Raw genomic sequence first — 19791 nt, 5'->3', positions numbered from 1 at the left:
ATCACCTGTGAACTTGTTAGAAATGTCAAAGGATCCTATCCTCAAGCTATCATATATAGCAGTGTGTGTGTGTGTGTGCGTGTGTGTTTAGAGATGAGGTCTCACTCTGTTGCCTAGGCTGGTCTCAAACTCCTGGGCTAAAGTGATCCTCCTGCCTTAGCCTCCTGAGCGTCTGGGATTGCAGTTGTGAGTCACTGTGCCCAGTGCAATCTGTGTTTTAACAGCCCCTCCAGGTGATAGTGATTTGAAAACCACTAATAGACTAGATACTGTGGTGGCCCTCCTGACAGGCATGCGCTTAAAGAACCTGTGTACTCCTTCCTAGCTATTATGGCTGCAAAAGGCTCAAGGTAGCTCTTTTCCTTTTTTTTTCTTTTCTTTTCTTCTCTTTTTTTTTTTTTTTTTTTTTGAGACGGAGTCTCACTCTGTCACCCAGGCTGGAGTGCAGTGGCACGATCTTGGCTCACTGCAAACTCCGCCTCCCAGGTTCACGCCATTCTCCTGCCTCAGCCTCCCGAGTAGCTGGGACTACAGGAGGTCGTCACCACGCCTGGCTAACTTTTTGTATTTTTAGTAGAGACAGGTTTCACCATGTAAGCCAGGATAGTCTCAATCTCCTGACCTTGTGATCTGCCTGCCTCGGCCTCCGAAAGTGCTGGGATTACAAGTGTAAGCCACCATACCTGGCCCATGGTAGCTCTTTTCTTGACAGAACTGCCATTAATCAAACATGGAGCCCCCTTGCCATGGGAATAATGCAGTGCACCCCTGCTCCCCCATCCAGAAGCCAGTGACTGACATGGGGTGTAAAAAGGCTGGCCTCTTGCCTCAAGGGCAAGCTCTAGAGCACAACACCTTGTGCTCTAGAGCTCTGGCTGAGGCCAGGCTGATATAAAGACCACCATTTGTTGAGCTTCTCTCCTATCCTATCCTACTTGCTTCTCTCTCTCTGTCTCTTTTAAGAGACAGGGGTCTTGCTATGTTGCCCAGACTGGTCTTGAACTCCTGACCTGAAACAATCCTCCTGCTTCAGCCTCCCAAAGTGCTGGGATTACAGGCATAAGCCACAGAGCCTAGCTGCTTCTCTTTATTTCTGTGAGCACTTCCTCAATAAATGATTTTTATAAGAATCCCTCTCACAGACAGTGTTGTTGCAGGAATTTGACTGAAAACAATAATACAAAATTGAGGAATTGAAGGATTTTTTATAAAGATGCTTAAAAGTTCCATGTGAGTACTTGAAAAATATCTAGATAATTATGTAGAGTGTGATTTTTACTAGCTCTTGTTTATAGACATAGTTTGGGAGATGCACCACCACAGACACAGAGAGGAATACCAGGGACAGAATGGTGACATTTAATTTCTTTACCTGACTGAGTCCTTAGCATTCCAGGAAGCAGTTAAGCATCTTCATTAGTTCATTCTCCAACCTTCAGTGAGGGTGGTGATTAAGGACTTTGGGCTGATAAGTAGAATGAATCACGAGGTTAAATGGTGGCTGAAAGTCAGTTGCTGAATACAAATGAGATTCTACCCCCACCCTCATAACCCAGCACTTTTTCTGATGATCTAGTGACGTTCATTAGAAGCAAATCCTCACCCCTCTACTGCTATTTTCCTAGAATTGATAGGAAGAAAATTTGGCCAAATAAAATAAGAAACTAATAACACTTAATGAAAACAATCTGATGTTTTCATCAACTTTAGGGTTTGCTGTGTTTGCATAGAACAAAGTAGAGATTTGACAATTATCTGGATTATTTGGGCTGCATGGGTGTAGATACACAAATGGACTAGACTATATCAATCTCTAGATACATGAGACCCCGCAGAAACTTCTGGGCCTCTTTTAAGTTGGGTCTAAAAAGATGCTGCTGCAGTAAGGCAGAAAGAGGGGAAGGCCTGACCTTCAGTGGGTAAAGTGACTTGGACTTGGCCAGGGCTGGTGTTGCTCCTGCATCCTCCAAACACTCCAGTCACTAGACTAGCTGGGGTGGATGAGATGCTGAATCGATTGGTTGTGTCTGATCTGGAGGCTTATTTAGCTCAGACCCCCTGTGGGAAGATAAGGTGACTGGTGGATGTAGTGTCTTGGCTGTGGTGTATAACTATGACCTTTTGTGCTTAGCTCAGGGAATCATTCCATTCAGCAAGCGCTTTTTAAAAATTGAATTCTGATGATGTACCAGCCAGTGTACCTGGTGCTGGGGATACCCAGTTGAATGACACAGACAGTCCTTGACTTCATGAGCCAGTAGTGAAGCAACAGTTGTCCTCAGTTGGGCCCATGCTGAGGCTGCACAGAGGGTCAGGCCCCGCCTGGCTGTTGGCTGGAAGAGAGGGTTGGGGACGGCATGGCATAGAAGTCTTTTCTAGTAAAGTGATTCTTAAACAGTCTTGAAGAATAAGAGGAATGGGTCAGAGAAGAAAAAGTGTGTGTGGGGAGAGTGGGAGAGGAAGTAGAATGCCATTCCAGGAGGAAGGATCAGAAATGAGAGGTGAAACAAAGTAATTCTTCTGACTGAAGCATCAGGTGTGTGAGGGGCGTGGGAGGGAAGACAGCAGCGGAATTGAGTCTGTGGAGGGAGGCAGGGCACGAAGGGTCTGAGATGCCATGGACAGCACTTTGGACTTTAATCTAAAGGTGATGTGAAATCATGAGAGTTACAAGATCAGGTGTTTAGAAAAAGATCTTTATGGCAGCAGTGTGGAAGATGGAGTGGAGGGGGACAGGCAGTGGACACAGAGACAGCAGATAGAAGATTTGTGCTAGAACCCAGAAAAGAAGCAATGAAACTTGAATACAGTAGTATGATTTAGTCTGTTTCAGATCCTGATTTTAATTCCAACTCCATCTAATATTAGCTGTGTGGCCTGTGGTAATTTACCTTACCTCTCTAAGCCTTGTTCTTTCCATATATAAGATGGTTTAATGTATAGTTGGGGGTATTAGATAATACCCATAAAGTGCTTGGCGAAGTGCCTGGAACACAGTATTCTCTGTTTTTTTGTTTTGTTTTTGTTTTTTGTTTTTTTAAGATGGAGTTTCACTCTTGTCACCCAGGCTGAAGTGCAATGGCACAATCTCGGCTCACAGCAACCTCTGCCTCCCGGGTTCAAGCAATTCTCCTGCCTCAGCCTCCCAAGTAGCTGGGACTACAGGCGTGCACCACCATGCCTGGCTAATTTTTGTATTTTTGGTAGAGACGGGGTTTCACCATCTTGGCCAAGCTGGTCTTGAACTCCTGACCTCATGATCCACCTGCCTTGGCCTCCCAAAGTGCTGGAATTACAGGCGTGAGCCACCGCATCCGGCAGAACACAGTATTCTCTTAAAAAAACCCAAACTGTTATTCCTATTATTATGCAGCCGTCCTAACTTGGACCATGCTCCTATACCCAGACACTGAAACAAGGACTGGGGTGCAAGTAGTTTATTTGGAAAGTGATCCCAGGAAGCACAAGCGAGGCAGTGAGGAAAGTGAGCAGGGAAAGGCAGGAAAGCCAATAAAGGAGGTGTTACTGGGTGGGCTGCTGCTGTGGGTGACTGGGGCTTATGTTTCCTGGGGACGCTCATGAGAACTGTGCAAATCACAGCTCAAAGTGATTCCTTTGAGAGATGGGAGAGCTGGGATATTTAACCACCAACTCCTATCCCTCATTGGTTGAGGATTGCTTCTGCAGATCTTAGTGCTTCCAGGCTGCTCTGTGCAGAGGCTGAACAACTTTCAGGTGGGACCACAAGCGCTCAGCAAGTCTGCAGCAGCAGAGATGGGTGCTTGAGATGGAAACTGCCGTAGTGCAACTGTAACTATCCACTGCAGCTGAGGTAGACTCAGAGGTCAGCAGTGGGGACATGGACAGAGCATCATACCTGCTACAGTGAAGTGAAGGGACAATTAAACAATATTTGGAATGTAGAATTAATAGATCTTGATGAGTGATTGGATCATTGAGGGGTAAAAATAGGGTAGAGTCTTAAAATGACTTTTGCATTTCTAGTTTGGTCTAAAATTTGCAGTCCCATTTATTGAGTTTAAAACAATTGCCAGAGGGGTAGTTTTGGCCATAGTGATGGCAGAGAAGAGGAGTTGCTTTTTCATTTAGGCATCCTGAGTTGGAGGTGTCTGTAATATAGCAAAGTGTCACACTGGGTTGGCAAATGGAATTTTCCTAATTCCATATTAAACTATGCAGGCTTCAGTTTGACATGTTTGAAATTCTTTAAACAGATTTTGTGGGAACAAATCCTGACTCTGATAATGAATGATTTCCCCCCTGCACATTTAATCTGGTGGTTTAAGTGACGGCTTTTAAAACAGCCTGGTGTCTCTTTCTACCTGCTGTTCACTTATTAGTTGACTTTGAACCTGTTGGTGAATTCCATTGCAGATCGTCTCTCCCTGAAGAAAGGGAATAATAAACACCCTTTTGAGTTATTGCATAGCTGTTGAAAACCAAGACAGCATTTCAAAGCTCTTCTGAGTTGTTGCAGAGCACAGTGCCCCATCAAGTATTGTATTTCTTTGCTTCAGTTTGCTTTCAGAGCTTACAGCATTCCAATTATCCTATTATTGGATATTCAGTAGTAAAGTGAATATGCTTGTCTTCTAAAATGGAATTTTTAGATGTTAAAAAGTTATATTTGCCAAGTGAAATAAGCCAGATATTTAGCTAATTATGGCATTGAACTTATCCTGATTATAAATATATATTTTCCCCTCTGTATGTATGTGTGTATATATATATTTATTTGTATTTAGAGACATGCATCCTGTTTTTGCTCTATTTCAGAATGCATTTTTCAATAGATGTTGAAACCACTAATAGTTTAACTTTCTAAAGTGGTTTCCTTATAGATATTTTATTATAGGAAGATGTGTAGAACACCCAAGTCAATGGGGCCAGAGACAAAAATGTGAAACAGGTAAAGCCTAGCTTTAGCTTTCTCTCTTGAGGTGACCTCTGTCTTCCCCAAGGGCTTTCTCATGTCCCAGTATTCACTGCTAACGTGCCCAAGGGTTGTTGGCCTCTACTTCCAGAGAGTAGAGGCCACACATGAGGCTCTGGACTAGTTGGTGAAAGTGGAGGCAGTGAAGACAGCAAAACAGGGTCAGAGCAAGGCTGGGCCTCCTGGGTCTACTTTGTTTTCCTCAGTGGGTGGGGCGGTGCTGATAGTACTGTGGAGACTGGCTCCAGAAGAAGGCAAGGAAAGAGAAAGTAGGATAGACTGTAGTGGGAACTTACTACAGGCCAAGAATTATGCCAAGTATTCTGCATATATATTATCTCATTTAATTTAATAAAGCAATATATTTTCTTAAAAATGTGCTTGAGAGTAAACGTTTCTGGAGACAAGTGAAAAGCCTCCCACACACAGCTCCTATTTCTTGGAGAGTTCCTGCTGCTGGCCCATAGAGGAACCCCCCCCCCCCCAACCTTTTTTGTTTAAGCAAACAATGTTAAGGACTGAAATGAAAGGACTGTTTGATTCTTTTAAAGTTTCAAATCAAAACAAGGTCTGATAGTGGTTATTTTGCTAAGGAAAGAAATGATAGTGAAGTCAGAGGTTTTGAAACCCAAATTTTTGGAGTAATGAAATAATTTGCACAGTACAAAATAAAATAGTGACAATAACATTATTTTACTTTTGAAGGACAAAAGCAGCAAACACATTCAGAGACTGGATGCTTTTAGACTGCGGTGGGATCATTCACTCTTCTGTTTTGCATTTGATGAGACTAGCTCGAGAAGAAAGTTTTAGATGTTATAATGGTAGGTCTACCTGGGAGTCTGTTCCCTGGGGCCTGGCCATCATGGCTCTGGAGCTGTAGTGTTTTCTTTCGGAATCCACCGTCTGCGCGGTCTGAGCTTGTCAGGCGCATGTGCGACTCTGTTGCCTGCAGAAACCGCTGAACTTTGCACAGGCCGTGGGTGGTGAAGCACTTGTGTGTACCCACCCCGCTGTTCAGCCTGGAGCCACCACTGGTTTCAATTATGACTTCAACAGGCAGCTTTGAGGGCTTCTCTATTCATTACAGTGCCGCACACTCTATAATTAGTAATAAAGGAACACAGGCACTTCACAAATATAAAGGGCTAAACAGTAATCATGCAGTAAAGGCAATGCATTGGGACTTTTCTACCTAACTCCTTGTTTCTTGCGGGTTAAAAAAAAAAAAAAAAGCAAACAAAAAACAACTTGTTTCATTACTTTGTTTTATTTTTTTGCACTGAATAATCTAGGTTTGAATCTCACCCTGGATACTTATTAACTGTGTGATTTTTGGCATTTTAGCTCACCTTCTTGTGCCTCGGTTTCTTTATTTGCAAAATGGAGTTAATGATACTTCCCCTATCCTGGGGGTAGTTTGCTGATTAAATGAGATAATTCATGCAGAATGCTTGGTAAGGAGCTCTGCTCACACGAAGACTTGCTCAGTAAATGTTAGGTCTCATTATGATTATCATCATTTTAATTTCAAATGAAATGCATAGAGTATGAGACACAGGCATAGTACTCTTGAGTGTCTTTTTTTTAGACTTTCCATTATGTACATTTTCAAACACAAACATGTAGAGATACTGGTGAAATTTCCCTACCTCACATGCACCTTTGCTAGCATTGACAATTATTAGTATCTTATCAAATCAAATCAGTCTTGTTTCACATAGCTCCCTGTTTTTTTCTAGAACATTTTAAAGTGAATCCCAACCATCATGTCATTTTTCTCATAAATTTGAGTGGGATAGTGCTGATAGTTACTTTGGAGACTGGCTCCAGAGGAAGGCAAGGAAAGAGGAAGTAGGACAGAATGTAGTGGGAAGCTACTACATTCCAAACGACTAAGATGTTAGTCTTTTTGTTACTAACACCCCGAATAAGCTGAGGACTCTTTGGGACTACGTCTTCTTCACCTCAGACTCCAGCTTGAGGAGGAGTACCAGCAGCTAGTAAAAGTTCTACAGATGCTTGTTTAATTAGTGAATGAACAACCCAGACTTAGCTTTCTTCACTTTTTGGTGTCTGCTCAATAAATATTTACCCAGAGAATAAATGAGAGCAGGAATTTTATAGACCAATGCATATGGAGATGCTTATAATTTATGAAATCAACACACACTTTTAATACTTGGGTGACATTTTGCAATACTTGAAACCCCACAGGTTTAATATTGTCATGAACATTAATAATGCTCAGATAATGAGCACTTGAAAGGTTTCATTCTGATACTCATATTATTTGTGAATGTCTGACTATAGGCAGCTTCATGAAAAGCAATTAGCAGATTCTTCAAACACATGACAAATCTTTTATTACTGTGCTTATAAGTGACACGGTTTACAGAAAACCAAATGTAATTAAATAACATTGAACTTGAAATCTACCACAGAGTCAAGATATACAAGTTATACTTGGCAAGGCAAAATTTCTCAAATACTAGGTTGTTTCAGGTGAAAGATAAATTTCAACTAAGTAATTCCAACATGTTTTGTTTTTTGTCTTACAGACGGTTCCTTTGGCAATAACTTCCACTTTAGCTTTTATTATATAAAAATATAACAAAATTTCATTATATACAAACATTACATTACACAATGTACAGGTTAAAAACACTAAGAAAATGGCAAGCTGCAAGTGAAATTAAAGTCAATAGCATGATAAAAAAATTAAATACTGCACACATTTCATAAAAATTACATTAACTACATTTTTGTTTGCAAATACCAAACAGTACCAATGTGATTGGAAATAGCTTCCAACGACTTCATTTTAAGGCACATCTTGCATATTTATATATACAACACTGAAACCGGTCAATAACTTAGGGGCTTCTCGGAGTGACCTGTATAGGTGTGAAGACATGCAGCATGGGATTACACATTTTCATTGGCTCCCTTCTTCGGGGACAGGTACCTGCCAGGAGGGGACTGGTAGAGGGGTACCCCAATCTCCTGCAGGTCTGGGAGCCTCCCTGGACGGGGAGGGGAGAGCAGAGTGACTGTTCTGTCATAGTCTCTGTGCAGTACTTTCTCATAGACGCTCTGCAGCCCCACTGTCTTGGGCAGCTGGGCCTGGTAGTAATTGTCCCTGCGCAGAGGATCCCGAGGCAGGGATGTGCTCTTACAGAAGGTTGACATCTGGGCTGGTGGGTGAGGCGAGGGATGTGTGTTAGGCCCGCTGCAGGATGGGCTCCAGCAGCGGTCAGAGTGGCCCAGGATCTTACACTCAGCGGTGCACGCCCACAGTCCTAACACAAAAGGGAAAAGGAAACAGCATGACGATTATTCCTGAGATTATACATACCCAGGCTTCCATCTACAGAATGTCAGCCTGGGTGAGGGCAGCTGAAAGGAAAGGCTGTGCACATAAAGATATACACTGTGTCTCAAGAATCGAAGGCACATTGCTTCCTGTAAAGCCATCTTAAGGCAAAGCTGGTCCAGCTTCTTCAGCTGGAAGTGAAAAAATATTGATAAGCAGAACCCCCTTTTTAATGGCTAGCATCACCCATGCTGCTGCCTTACAGGATGAGGGTGTGCTTTATTCAAGAGCTGGAGTTGCCTCTACTCGGCATTTTGAAATTCACTGTGTGAGGCAGGCCAGGATCCGCAACTGGAGGAGTGAGAAAAAGTGGGGAAGAGAGAAGGGGGCTAGGAACGGAGACTGACAGGAGGCAAGCGGTGGTGAAGGGGAGGGAAGGGAGGAATGTCGAATTTGGTGGGAAATAAGAGTCCTCACCACTCTGCATGTGGTTGATGAGATCCTTTTTCAGAGCGTCCCCGCTGATGTCGGAATCGCTGTCGTTGAAATCACTGTCCCCTTTACCGCTGTCTTTGCCGCTGAACTTCTCTGCTTCTCTGCCGGAGATGGTGTTGAATGAGTGTCCTTTCCACACCGCCACAGGGGGCGCCGGCTCCTTTCCAAAACCCGGGGAGGCACTGTAGGGCTGCACCAGGGAATAGGGGAATGGGGGTGGGGGGAGGGTTGGACAAGAAACAAACAAAAAACAGGTGCGACAGGTTAAGTGTCTACCTGCATGCGCCCACCCAACCCCTCCAGTCTCCCTTCCCCCAGCCTGTCCGCGGAGCACGGAGTGGGGCGCCCAGCCGAAGGAAGGCCTCACCTCGGCGTGCGCGCCGCGGAGCCGCTGCTGCCCCTCGAAGTGACAGGCGCTTTCCCCAGTGGCGCTGCCGCCCTCTGAGCCCGGCATTTCAGCCGCGGCGACCGCAGGCGGAGGCGCGTCCGCCGCGGGGCTGCCAAAGGGCGCTTTGCCGGTGCCAGGGAAGGTGAGCACGTCGAACATGTTGGGCCTGGGCCCGGCTCCCCGGGCGGCCTCCTCCGGGGAGCCGGGAGCCGAGGCTCCGCCGCCCGCCGCCCCGGGCCGCTCTTCCCGGAGGGCCCCCCCTTTGCGCACCTCCTTCTTGCGGCGGTTGCAAGTGGTGGCGATGGCGATGATGGCGGCCAGCAGCAGCGTGCAGCTCCCGGCCAGCACGATGATGACGATCAGCGGTGTGTCCCATTGCAGCGCTGACCCGGACGCCCCGAGCCGAGAGCCAGGCGGGCGGGAACGCTCCGGGCTTCCCGCGCTGGCAGGCGCAGCCGGCCCACGCCCGCCCCCTGCTGTTACCACGAAGCTGACAGTTGCGGTGGTGGTGAGTGGGGGACGGCCGCCGTCGGATATGACCAGGAGTGCCCTGAACACGCGGCCGGGTGGCTCCTGCGAGAGGTCGCTTGTGAGCACTATCTCCCCCGTGCGGCGGCCGATGGCGAAGGCTTCGCGCGGCTCCTGCTGCTGCAGCTCGAAAGCCAGCTCCCCGTTGGCCCCTTCGTCTGCATCCCGGGCCTGCACACGGGCCACGGCCGTGTCCTTTGCGGTGCGCCCAGGCACCGCCACTTCTAGGGAGCCATTGGCTGGCGCCGGGTGCACCAGGACCGGTGCATGGTCGTTCTGGTCCAGCACGCGCACTTGCACTAGGGCGCTGCTGGAAAGCTGAGGGGAGCCGCCGTCGCTAGCTTGGATGCGAACGTCGAGTTGGCGCAGCGTCTCATAGTCGAAGCTGCGCAGCGCGTAGATGGCTCCGGTAGCTGGGTCCACCGACACGTAAGTGGACACGGCACCCCCGGCGCGGCCCACCTCGGCCTCCAGCAGCCGGTAGGTGACCTGGCCGTTGCGGCCCAGGTCCCGGTCCCGGGCGGCCACAGTGGCCAGGTAGGCGCCGGGCGGGTTGTTCTCGCGCACTGACACCTCATAGACCGGCCGCGTGAAGAGCGGCGCGTTGTCGTTCTCGTCGCCCACGCGCACCGTGTAGGGCCGCACGGTGCGCAGAGGGGGCGCGCCGCGATCCTCGGCCACCAGCGTCAAGTTGTACTCGGCGATGCGCTCGCGGTCCAGCGACGCCGCGGTCACCACCAGGTAGCTGCCCGCGTAGGCCGGCTGAAGCCGGAAGTGCTCGTGCCCATAGAGGGCGCAGCGCACCTGCCCGTTGGCGCCCGAGTCCCTGTCCGAGGTGCTGACCAGGGCCACCAGGCTCTCTCGCGCCGCCCCCTCCGGCACCAGCGAAGTGGCGCCAGCCTCGGACGTCCCGGTTCCCACCGGCGAGCTAGCGTCCTCTCCCCCGAGCGCAGCGGCGGCGGCGGCAGCGGCGAAGGGCGAGGCGGCCGGCGCGCCTGGGGCCGCCAGCGGGGTGATGGCGATGTCGGGTGCGTTGTCATTGACGTCGCGGATGCGCACGATGACCTTGCAGGTGGCAGCGCGGGGCCCGGGTCCGCGGTCCTGCGCCCGCACGTCCAGCTCGTAGGTGTCCTGACGCTCGTAGTCCACGGGCCCGGCCAGGGTGAGGCGGCCCGTTCGCGGGTCAAGCCGAAAGAGGCGGCGCGCCTCCGGCGGGGTGCGAGCGCCAAAAGCGAACACCACGTCGCCGTTAGGGCCCTCGTCGGGGTCGGCCGCGTCTAGGTCAAGAAGCAGGGAGCCCACGGGCGCGTCTTCCGCCAGTTCCACTTCGGCCACGGCGCCCTGCGGGAAGGCCGGGCTGTGGTCATTGGCATCCAGGACGCGCACGCTGAGGGCAGCCGTGGCGGAGCGCGGCGGGCGGCCGCCGTCCTGGGCCACCAGCTCCAGGCTGTAGGCGGCCTGGCTCTCGCGGTCCAGCTCCTGCAGCAGCACCAGGTCCGCGCACTGAGCGCCGTCCGCTCGCGTCTGCAGCTCCACCCGAAAGGGGGTGTGCGGCTCGGCCAGTCGCACGCTCTGCAGCCCGTTGGCGCCCACGTCCTCGTCCACCGGCACCTCCAAGGGGATGCGTGTGCCCACGGCCGCACCCTCGGACACCTCCACCGGGATCTGGGCCCGGGGGAAGCGCGGTGCGTGGTCGTTGACGTCCCTCACCTCCACCTCCACGTGCACCAGCCGGAACTGCTCCTGCGAGAAGCTGACCACATCGAAGGCCAGCACGCACTGCGGGGCCTGGCCACACAGCCGCTCGCGGTCCAGACCGACGTCCCCGACGGTCAGCTGCCCGTCGCCTTCGCGCACCCGGAGCAGAGAGCTGTTGAATTGCTTCATCAGGCGGAAGCTTGTGTCACCCGATACTTTCATATGCAGGTCCTCTGCCAGAGTCCCGATGACCGTGCCGGGGGCATCCTCCTCGAAGGTGCTGTATCTGACTGTTTTGCTCTGGGCCAGTGAGAGTACCCAGCAGAGGCTGAAGAGCTGCAAGGGGAAAAGGCAGGGGCTGCCCCAACGCCTCACAAGACTCATGCCTCCAGCCTTAAGTGCAATCCGAAAGACTAAGGAAGAGAGTCTTCTCTGGTTTCCAGGTCGGGCGTGAGTCTCAGGCTCTCGGAATCACGCTCTTTGCGAGCCCTGTGCCGGAGAAGCGGGCTCTGAGGACGCGCGGACCCGCCCTCACCCTGCGCCTTTCCCTCCCTTACAGAAGCTGCGCCGCCTCGCGACGCCTTTGCCTTTATAGCCGCCGATATGCTAATCACCCGAGCCGGGCAGCCAATGGCCGCCTCCCCCTCGCGTCGCTCCTCCGCCTGCCTCTGACAATCCCTTTAATGTGGAAAGGCTTAGAGGGGAAAACAAGAAAGGAAAATTAGGGAATCTTTCTTTTGTTTAACTCCTTTTGCTTTCTCTCCCTTTCCTTGTCAGCACCCTGCATGTAGAGGAGTTGGCACAGGGCTCCAGGAGTAAAAGGAGCGGATGATTTTGTTAATTGTCGCCTGTCTCCCTCCGTGCCGCGGCTAGAACTAAGTGCGAACACGCTGGGATTTCACCCCAGCGACTCCAGAATCCCCCTTCCCCCAGCCCCTGCCAACACACACACACTGCATTTTGCACCTCTGAGGCTTCCAAACCCTTGCAGCCCCCTACCCACAGACTTGCTCTGCTGAGTGAGACTCTGCTTTCCTTCTCTCCTAGCTTCCTACAGTGCCTGGAATAGCCTCTCGATTAAGAAGCCTGAAGGATAAGGGAAAATCGATTTTATTCAAATTTGTGTACGCAATTGTGTTTTGCTCGTGTGAGCCCCGGTGATGAGAGCTGCCACTTCCCTTTCAGAAAAGAGCCCCGCGATATGTTAGTATGCATGTCACTGTCCAAATGGCTTTCTTAAGCCTTGGGCGCTAGCAGGCAAGGAAAAAAAAGTTCCAAATAGGATTTAGCATAAGCTTGAGGAGATTTGGAAAGGTTTCAAAGATCAGACTGTATCAAAGGCTTATGAAGCCCTCGTTAGCCGTGGAAATAGAATGGTGTGGCAGGCGATCCCATTGGAAGCCCCAATGTCTGTATTATTTCACTGTGACAAGCTAAGGGGAGAGAAAGTTGAACAGTTTCCACAACGGAGTTGGGCTAACTTGAATATAATGAGCAAACGCCACATGTATCCATTATGTTCCTCTATTCATCCCCAATCACTGCCATAACTCTCCGGCTAAACGGTGATGGGCGCTGAATTCCACACAATACCCGGCTCGTATTAAAGTGCATTTAGAGAAGTTTTTCCTCCTGATGCCTTGTTCCGCCTATTTAGAGGATTTTCTTTCTGTTCTAATAGGGCCACTCTGGGAAGCAACACTCGTCCGGTTCCAGAAGAACAAAATCACAGCGTGACATTGAAGGCTGGCAGGAACGTGGGGGGAACTTAACCATCTGCCTAGGAAAGTGTGGAGCTTCGGCACTGCCAAAATCTGGGCTGGGCGAATCCTGAGGCTGGCCAGGCGCTGCGCTGCCCCACAGATAGCCCCTTCCCCTCCCTGAAGGCCAGGGAGGTGGAGCTCGGATCTGGAATAAGACGGATTCTTAATGATGCTTACTGAAGGGCTTTATTGAGCAGGCTATGCAAATACACACGAAGGAGGAAAGGTAAAAAACAGAAGCCACACACTGGAAGAAATTTTGCTTTTTAAGCGATAGGTTTGGTAAGCAGATTGCATTCAGTAAACATTCTTCAGAATCCCGAATTTTGGTCCTGCTGTCAGCGTCCTATCCATATTTTCCTTTCCCTCAAAGTCGAGGGAGTGTGTTTTGGGGGTCTTTTCAGAAGAGTGTCAGGAGTTTCCCTGGAGTAGGGAGACCAAGCCGGGAGCTGGGTGGTGGGGACGAGAGAGGTGCTTGGAACTGTCAGCAGAACATGCAGCCCCAGCCATCCATAAATAAAAGCTGTTAAGAGACTGGGGAAGGGGATGGTGAGTGACTGGAGGCTTCCTCAGAATGGTGTGTCTCTGGGTTCCCTTCTCCACGTCTTCCACCTTGTAGCCTTGGGAATGCTAAAAGCAATAAGGCCAGGCATCTGCAGCCGCGCGCGGACGTGCAAGGAGGAGCGCCCCCTACAGGAACCCAAACCGCAGCCCTTTCTTCCGCTTTCTTCCACCTCCCAAGTGCGATTTAGTGTCTTGCCCTCTCCCTGTCCCCGTCCAAGAGATATTCCTTGGGGAACACACGCAGCCGAAGGAATTTTCTATTTTCCTTCCGAGCCCCGCAACACTCCCACCGCAGCCTGGGGCTGGCTGGTGACCTTTAGCGCCCATAGGCTAACGTCATCTTTCCTCACCCCTCTTCCCCCGGAGACCCAGACGGGAACAGGTTCAGAACTTGGCTGGTGGACAGCGGCCTCGGCGCTTCCGCTGGCGTAACTAGGGAAGGTCAGGCCAGGGTGGCGCGGCTGCTGCTGGGCAGAGGACTCGGAAGGTGGGGAAAGTGGTAGGCAATGGGGCTGGAGTCCCAGAGGAAGGGATTTCAGCGATTCCCGCGAGCACAGCCTGGCCGCGAGTGGCTGGGACCCGGAGCTCACGCCAGCGCCCCCTGCGCCCCTGCACACCGCAGTTCTGGGCTGGACTCGGGACCCCCGCCACGCGCTAAGTTTGGGTTTTTTGCTTGGCCAGAGATTCGGAACTACTTGCAATTTCTACTCAAAGCGCTTCCGCGTCAGCATGCTCATTGTCAAGGCTGAAATAAACTAAGGCGTGCTTGAAAGTGGGAAAAGGAAAGGGGAACAGAGGCAGGCGAAAGCCAGGAGGCGAGAGGAGGGGTGTAGGGTGGCTGGTAGCAGGTCCAAAGCATTTTTTCCGCGGCCAGGTCCTCGTCGCTCGGAAGTAGCCAGGACGGCGGCGGCGCCGGGAGGCTGAGAGCCGGGAGCCGGGGAGCCGGGAGCCGGGAGCCGGGAGCCGGGGAGCCGGGAAGGGAGCCGCGAGTCTCCAACCGCCACCGCTGTGCACAGGTCTTTCCGTGCCGGCAGTGGAGGTGTGAAGGCACGCGAGCACCGTGAGCTCCGGGCCGGCCGCGGGCAGCCGCTCGATTATGGAAATACGATTTAAAATAGCGCATCAACGTCCGCAGCAACTCCCCGGGAAGGAAAATATGTCCGGGGAGGTGGCGGGGGAGAGAAGTAGGGGAAAGGGAGGGGAGTTCGCCTGCCCCGGCGCTGATCAGGCCTCACAAAAGCCGCCCGAATCGCCTTGTTATCATACCAAAAGGTCTGGGCAGGCTCAAAGGAGCCCCTTTCTCTCGGTTTTAGCAACTTCACCGGCAACTGTCTCGCAATCTTGAGAACAAACACAGCTCCACAATGGCCGGCGTTTTCTCGGAATGCAAATGTTGCAGGCTTCGCAAAGCTGGGTTCCTGCTACCGAGCCTAATGCCGGCATTGTGAAACTCGCGTGCAAACACCGAGATTGACACGGGCGTCACGTGACGGATTAGGGCTCTAGGGAAGTTTTCAAAGAGACGACAATGGGGAGCTCAGGCTGATCTGATATCTCCCACAGTTTAGAGGGAAAGAAAATCAGGATATATTCTCATATGTAATAGGATTATCTTGTCCATTTCAAGTTCTATACAGCATGTAATTTATTTTTAATTAGGATTATATCTACCAGGAAAGGGAACTAGACTTCACTGGAAAGTGTAATTCTAAGGATGGATGAAGAGAGGGGTTATTTTTTAACCTTTTACTTTTTTTTTTCCTCTTTAAAAATAAGCCCAGGGCCCTGGTTTTTCCTCCTACAGACTCAACATTGGGTAAACCCCTCAGGGAAGCTTGCAGCAAGTGTTCGGCCAAGCAAAGAACAGAGGAAGCTCTTCGGGGCATCTAATTCATTTTTGTAGTGAAAACACATTTTGCAAAAATCTTATCGAATTCTGAAGCCTCTGGGTTTTCTGGGGTTGGTGCTCTAGAAATGCAACCAAGCTGTTTTCTACACTCCAAATGCTTACTCTTTAAATTCTCTCTCTCTCTGTGTGTGGTTTTTGGGCCATCAGTACTGGCATGGTGACTTTTAAACTGTATAGTAAACCACAAAGCAGCATTCTCCACAGCCCTGATTCAAATTCAGCAGTCAGACAATGAGGCAATTTGGGGGTGAAGGTAACTGTTGTTTAAACATTGATTTTGGATCGATTCCAGTGCCAGATGCTCACAAACCCTGGATCATTTCCAGATCTTGGGCCACTCTTCATTTTGTGTGTTCTGTGTGTCAGGACGTTCTGAGAGATCTACTTTACCTGATAAGAAGCTGAACACACCTGTTGACTGCAGGATCTGGAATCATCCTGCTTGGGTTCAAATCTGATCATTACACTGATTGGCTGTGTGACCCATGCAAATTATTTTCTCTCTGTGTTGTTGTTGTTGTTTTTGAGACGGAGTCTTGCTCTGTCACCCAGGCTGGAATGCCCTGGCGTGATCTCCGCTCACGGCAATCTCTGCCTCCTGGGCTCAAGCGATTCTCATGCCTCAGCCTCCTGAGTAACTGAGATTACAGGCGTGCACCACCACACACACCAGACTAATTTTTGTATTTTTTGGTAGAGACAGGGTTTCACCATGTTGGCTAGGCTGGTCTCGAACTCGTGACCTCAAGTGATCATCTTGCCTCAGCCTCCCAAAGTGCTGGGATTACAGGCGTGAGCCACCACACCCGGCCCCTCTCTCTGTATCTTACTTAGTTCCCTTATCAGCAAAATGGGTATTTGCAAGGTTGTTTTGAAGACTGTGTAAGATGATATAGTATCAGGGGCTTAGGAACACATGTTGGTTTTTATTTCCCTTTAAAGCACAGGGAAGAAACATCAAAGACTATGTAATCTAAACCTCTTATTTTATAGGCAAGGGATTTGTTCAGAAAGAAAAATAACTCTCCCATTTCCTGTCTGCTTCTTTGCTTTAGTGACAACTGTCTCCCCAATTTCCTGATTCCTCTCTGGAAATAATAGGTATTGTTGTAGGTATATAGATCCCAGAGGAAAGAGACAATGGTCACCTGAGGGTTCCAGCAATTTTCATGCCCTCATGTCATTTCAAAACCTTTTGGTACCTTACTCGCTAGTTGAGATCAGATGTTGACAAAAAGAAGTTCTCAGTAGAGTTTTTTTTCCTAGTCATTTCTATAAAAGCCATGTATTCTGACTGAAGCCACCTACAGATACAGATATTTAATGGATAGGAGCCCATAATTCTGGAGGAGCAGAATATTTCAAGGGACTTTCCCTCCTGGAATGCCTAGAAGCAGCAGGTGACCTCCTGCTGACTTATACTGAGCCAAGGTACAAAAAGTGTTTGACCCCTCTATTACTCTGCTAGAGCTGCCATAACAAAATGCCATATACTGGGTGATTTAAACAACAAAAATTTATTTTCTCACAGTTCTGGAGACACAAAGTCCAAGAACGTGGTGCCGCAGGGTTGATTTCTCCTGAGACCTCTCTTCTTGGCTTGCAGATGGCTGCCTTCTCTCTGTGTCCTCATATGACCTTTCCCCTGTGTGCTGAGCCCCCTGGTATCTCTTCCTTTTCTTAAAGGGACACCAGTCGTACTGAATTAGAGTCCACCCTTATGATCTCATTTAATCTTAATTATCTGTTTAAAGGCTCTGTCTCTAAATACAGTCAGTCTGTTGTCCTAGGAGTTAGACCTTTAACTTACGGATTTTCGGAGGTCAGTCCGTAATACCTTCATTCTCTCAACCAACATTATTGAGAACTTACTAAGTTCCAGACTTTGTGATAAATGCTGTGGAAACAGAGATTAAAAAATAAAGTATCCATACTGATACAAATAAATGATCAAATAAATAAATGGAAAAGGAGACAATTCTATCACAAGGAAGACCATTGAAGAACTTACGTAGTAGATTCTGTGCCCACAAAAAGTGGATCATAATTTCCCACTCTCTAAGTATGGACTACGTGGATTGTGACTTTCTTCCAAAGAATACAGTATGGAGTGGAGAGAAAAAGACTAACTTTACATGGAGAAAGCTGTCAAATACTCCCTTGGTCAGGTGCTCAAGGTCAATATCAACAGTGATAGGTCATGTTGGTAGTGTGCACCCTAGGTATGATGTGATGAAAATGGCACTTTATCTCTGTGATCTTCCTCAAGACCACAGCACTTCAGTCTCATAATGAGAAAAACATCAGATAAAACCAAACTGAAAGATGACATTTTGCAAAAACTGACCGGTATGCCTCAAAACTATCAAAATAATCAAAAACAAGGAAAATCTGAGAAACTGTCACAGCAAGAGCTTCAAGAGACATGATGACTAAATGTAATGTGGTATTGTGGCACAGAAAAAGGACATCAGAGAATAACCAAGGAAATCTGAGTAAAATATGGGCTTTAGATTATAACAATATTAGCTATTAATTGTAACAAAAGTGTCAGAGTAAGATGTTAATGACAGGGGACGTGGGGTTATGGGAACTCTCTGGACTAGCACTACAAGTTTTCTATAAATGTAAAACTGTTCTGAAATAGAAAGCTAGATCCTACCAGCCCTGAGGATGGGGAGATAGAAGAGTAATCAGACAGCGAATGCATGTGAGAAGTGCTGTAAGGAAGGCCCACACTGCTGCTGATCACAGGTGGCTTCTTGAGGAAGAGGAATACCTGGACATGTGGCGCAGGGCCTAAGAACAGGGGTACAGGTATGTTCTGCCTGACCGTATGGGCCCAGAGGACGGAGGCCCAGTTGTGCTGGGAAATGGGAGTACTCAGGGAAAGCTTTTGGGTGACATCTGAGTTGAGTTTTGAAGGATGAAGAGAAATTAACTAGGGGTAGAAAGGGAGAAGGTAGGGGTGGAGATGAAAAAAGCATTCCTTGCAGGAGGAACAGCAAGTGACACAAAGGTCTCAGGGCTGGGGTGTAAGGCTCTATGAAAGGACCTAGTGAGTACAGACAGGTGATGAAAGCCGGGGTGAACAGGTGGGTGCTTTGTGTATCTTGTTAAGGCATTTGGGTTTTACCCTTAAGGCAATGGAGAGTGTTGAAGGATGTCACCCCGACATAAATAGGCTCACCAGAGTAAAGTGAAAGAAAATCAGGTGCAGGAAAAGGGAAGTGGAGAAAGAAGCCTGTGCTGGTGGAACTTTGACCTGGAAGGAAGGCCAAGGGTAATTCTCTCAAGTAACTGTTTGGGGAAGAGTGACTAGTCAGTGACCAGTAAGACCAAATCCCAAGAGACTAAGGGGAGAGACGAGTGCACTCTGATGACACTTGTTCGTCTATGGGCTGAGCCTGAGGACTGTGTTTCCTACTATGAGTCCCATCTCCCTCCAACCAGGAGCTGAAGCAAGAGGTATAGGAGTTGCTGGTTGGTGTTATCCAGCCATCACCAGTCCTCTGGAGAATGCAGTTCCTCCTGGGAGCCTTCTCTTGAGTTTAGTTCCAAGAAGAATGCAGGTGGACAGTGGTGGGAGAGAGGATTTACTTTTTCTCAGCAAGTTGAGGCTTCTCTGGGTTCAACCACGAGCAAATCCAGTGGCACCTCAGTGTATCTTCTGTTGGACATCTGTCCTTGACAAATGATGGTGGGGTGGAAGTGGGATGTTCTACAGCTGTCCATGGCCCAGGGGTGTTTCCCTTATCACCCCAAGGATTCACTGTGTTTGAGGGAGAAATTAAAAATTTCCCTGGAGCCTTTTGGCTGGAGGGTGTGGGATATGGGATGTGGCCTGGGTTCCTACAACCTTGTTTATGGTGCTTGGGCACTTTGAGGCAGAATTAGAAGAGATTACAGAGTTCCTGGGGGGAAAAGAGGTTGGGGGTAATGATGCAAACCTGCAGTGAAGAACCACAACTCTGTGCCTAAACTACATGCAGGAGTTCCATAGTTACATAAACTGGATGGATTAATTGGTCTCAGAGCCTAAAATATGTTGCTACAAATTTAGGATTATTAATAAATCCCACATGACTTAAAAGAAATTAAGGCAGTTCACTAGAGCCTTTTCTAGGCAGAGAGAATTTTAATCATTGGCTAGTCTTTTTCTTCCCCCTCAAAGTC

The 19791-nt window shown here is 49.0% G+C and overlaps 1 protein-coding gene across 2 annotated transcripts; it reads right to left on the bottom strand.

The window, feature by feature from the left end:
• Nucleotides 1–7301: 7301 nt before the first annotated feature.
• Nucleotides 7302–11880, bottom strand: PCDH8 (protocadherin 8). Of its 2 annotated transcripts, none has more exons than XM_023184196.1 (3): nt 9133–11880; nt 8748–8955; nt 7302–8256 (listed from the first exon to the last, which is right to left on the bottom strand). In XM_023184196.1, exons 1-3 carry the CDS (start codon nt 11761–11763, stop codon nt 7883–7885), a joined length of 3213 nt encoding a protein of 1070 aa, XP_023039964.1. In that variant the 5' UTR covers nt 11764–11880; the 3' UTR covers nt 7302–7882. The 2 variants fall into 2 exon arrangements, with proteins under 2 accessions (XP_023039964.1, XP_023039965.1); XM_023184197.1 differs by having other exon boundaries at nt 9424–11880.
• Nucleotides 11881–19791: the final 7911 nt, after the last annotated feature.

The sequence above is a fragment of the Piliocolobus tephrosceles genome, chromosome X (genome assembly GCF_002776525.5).
Source record: "Piliocolobus tephrosceles isolate RC106 chromosome X, ASM277652v3, whole genome shotgun sequence".
NCBI classification, from domain to species: domain Eukaryota; kingdom Metazoa; phylum Chordata; class Mammalia; order Primates; family Cercopithecidae; genus Piliocolobus; species Piliocolobus tephrosceles.
The sequence above is the reverse complement of the archived record's forward strand: the minus strand, read 5'-3'. Positions and strand labels throughout refer to the sequence as shown.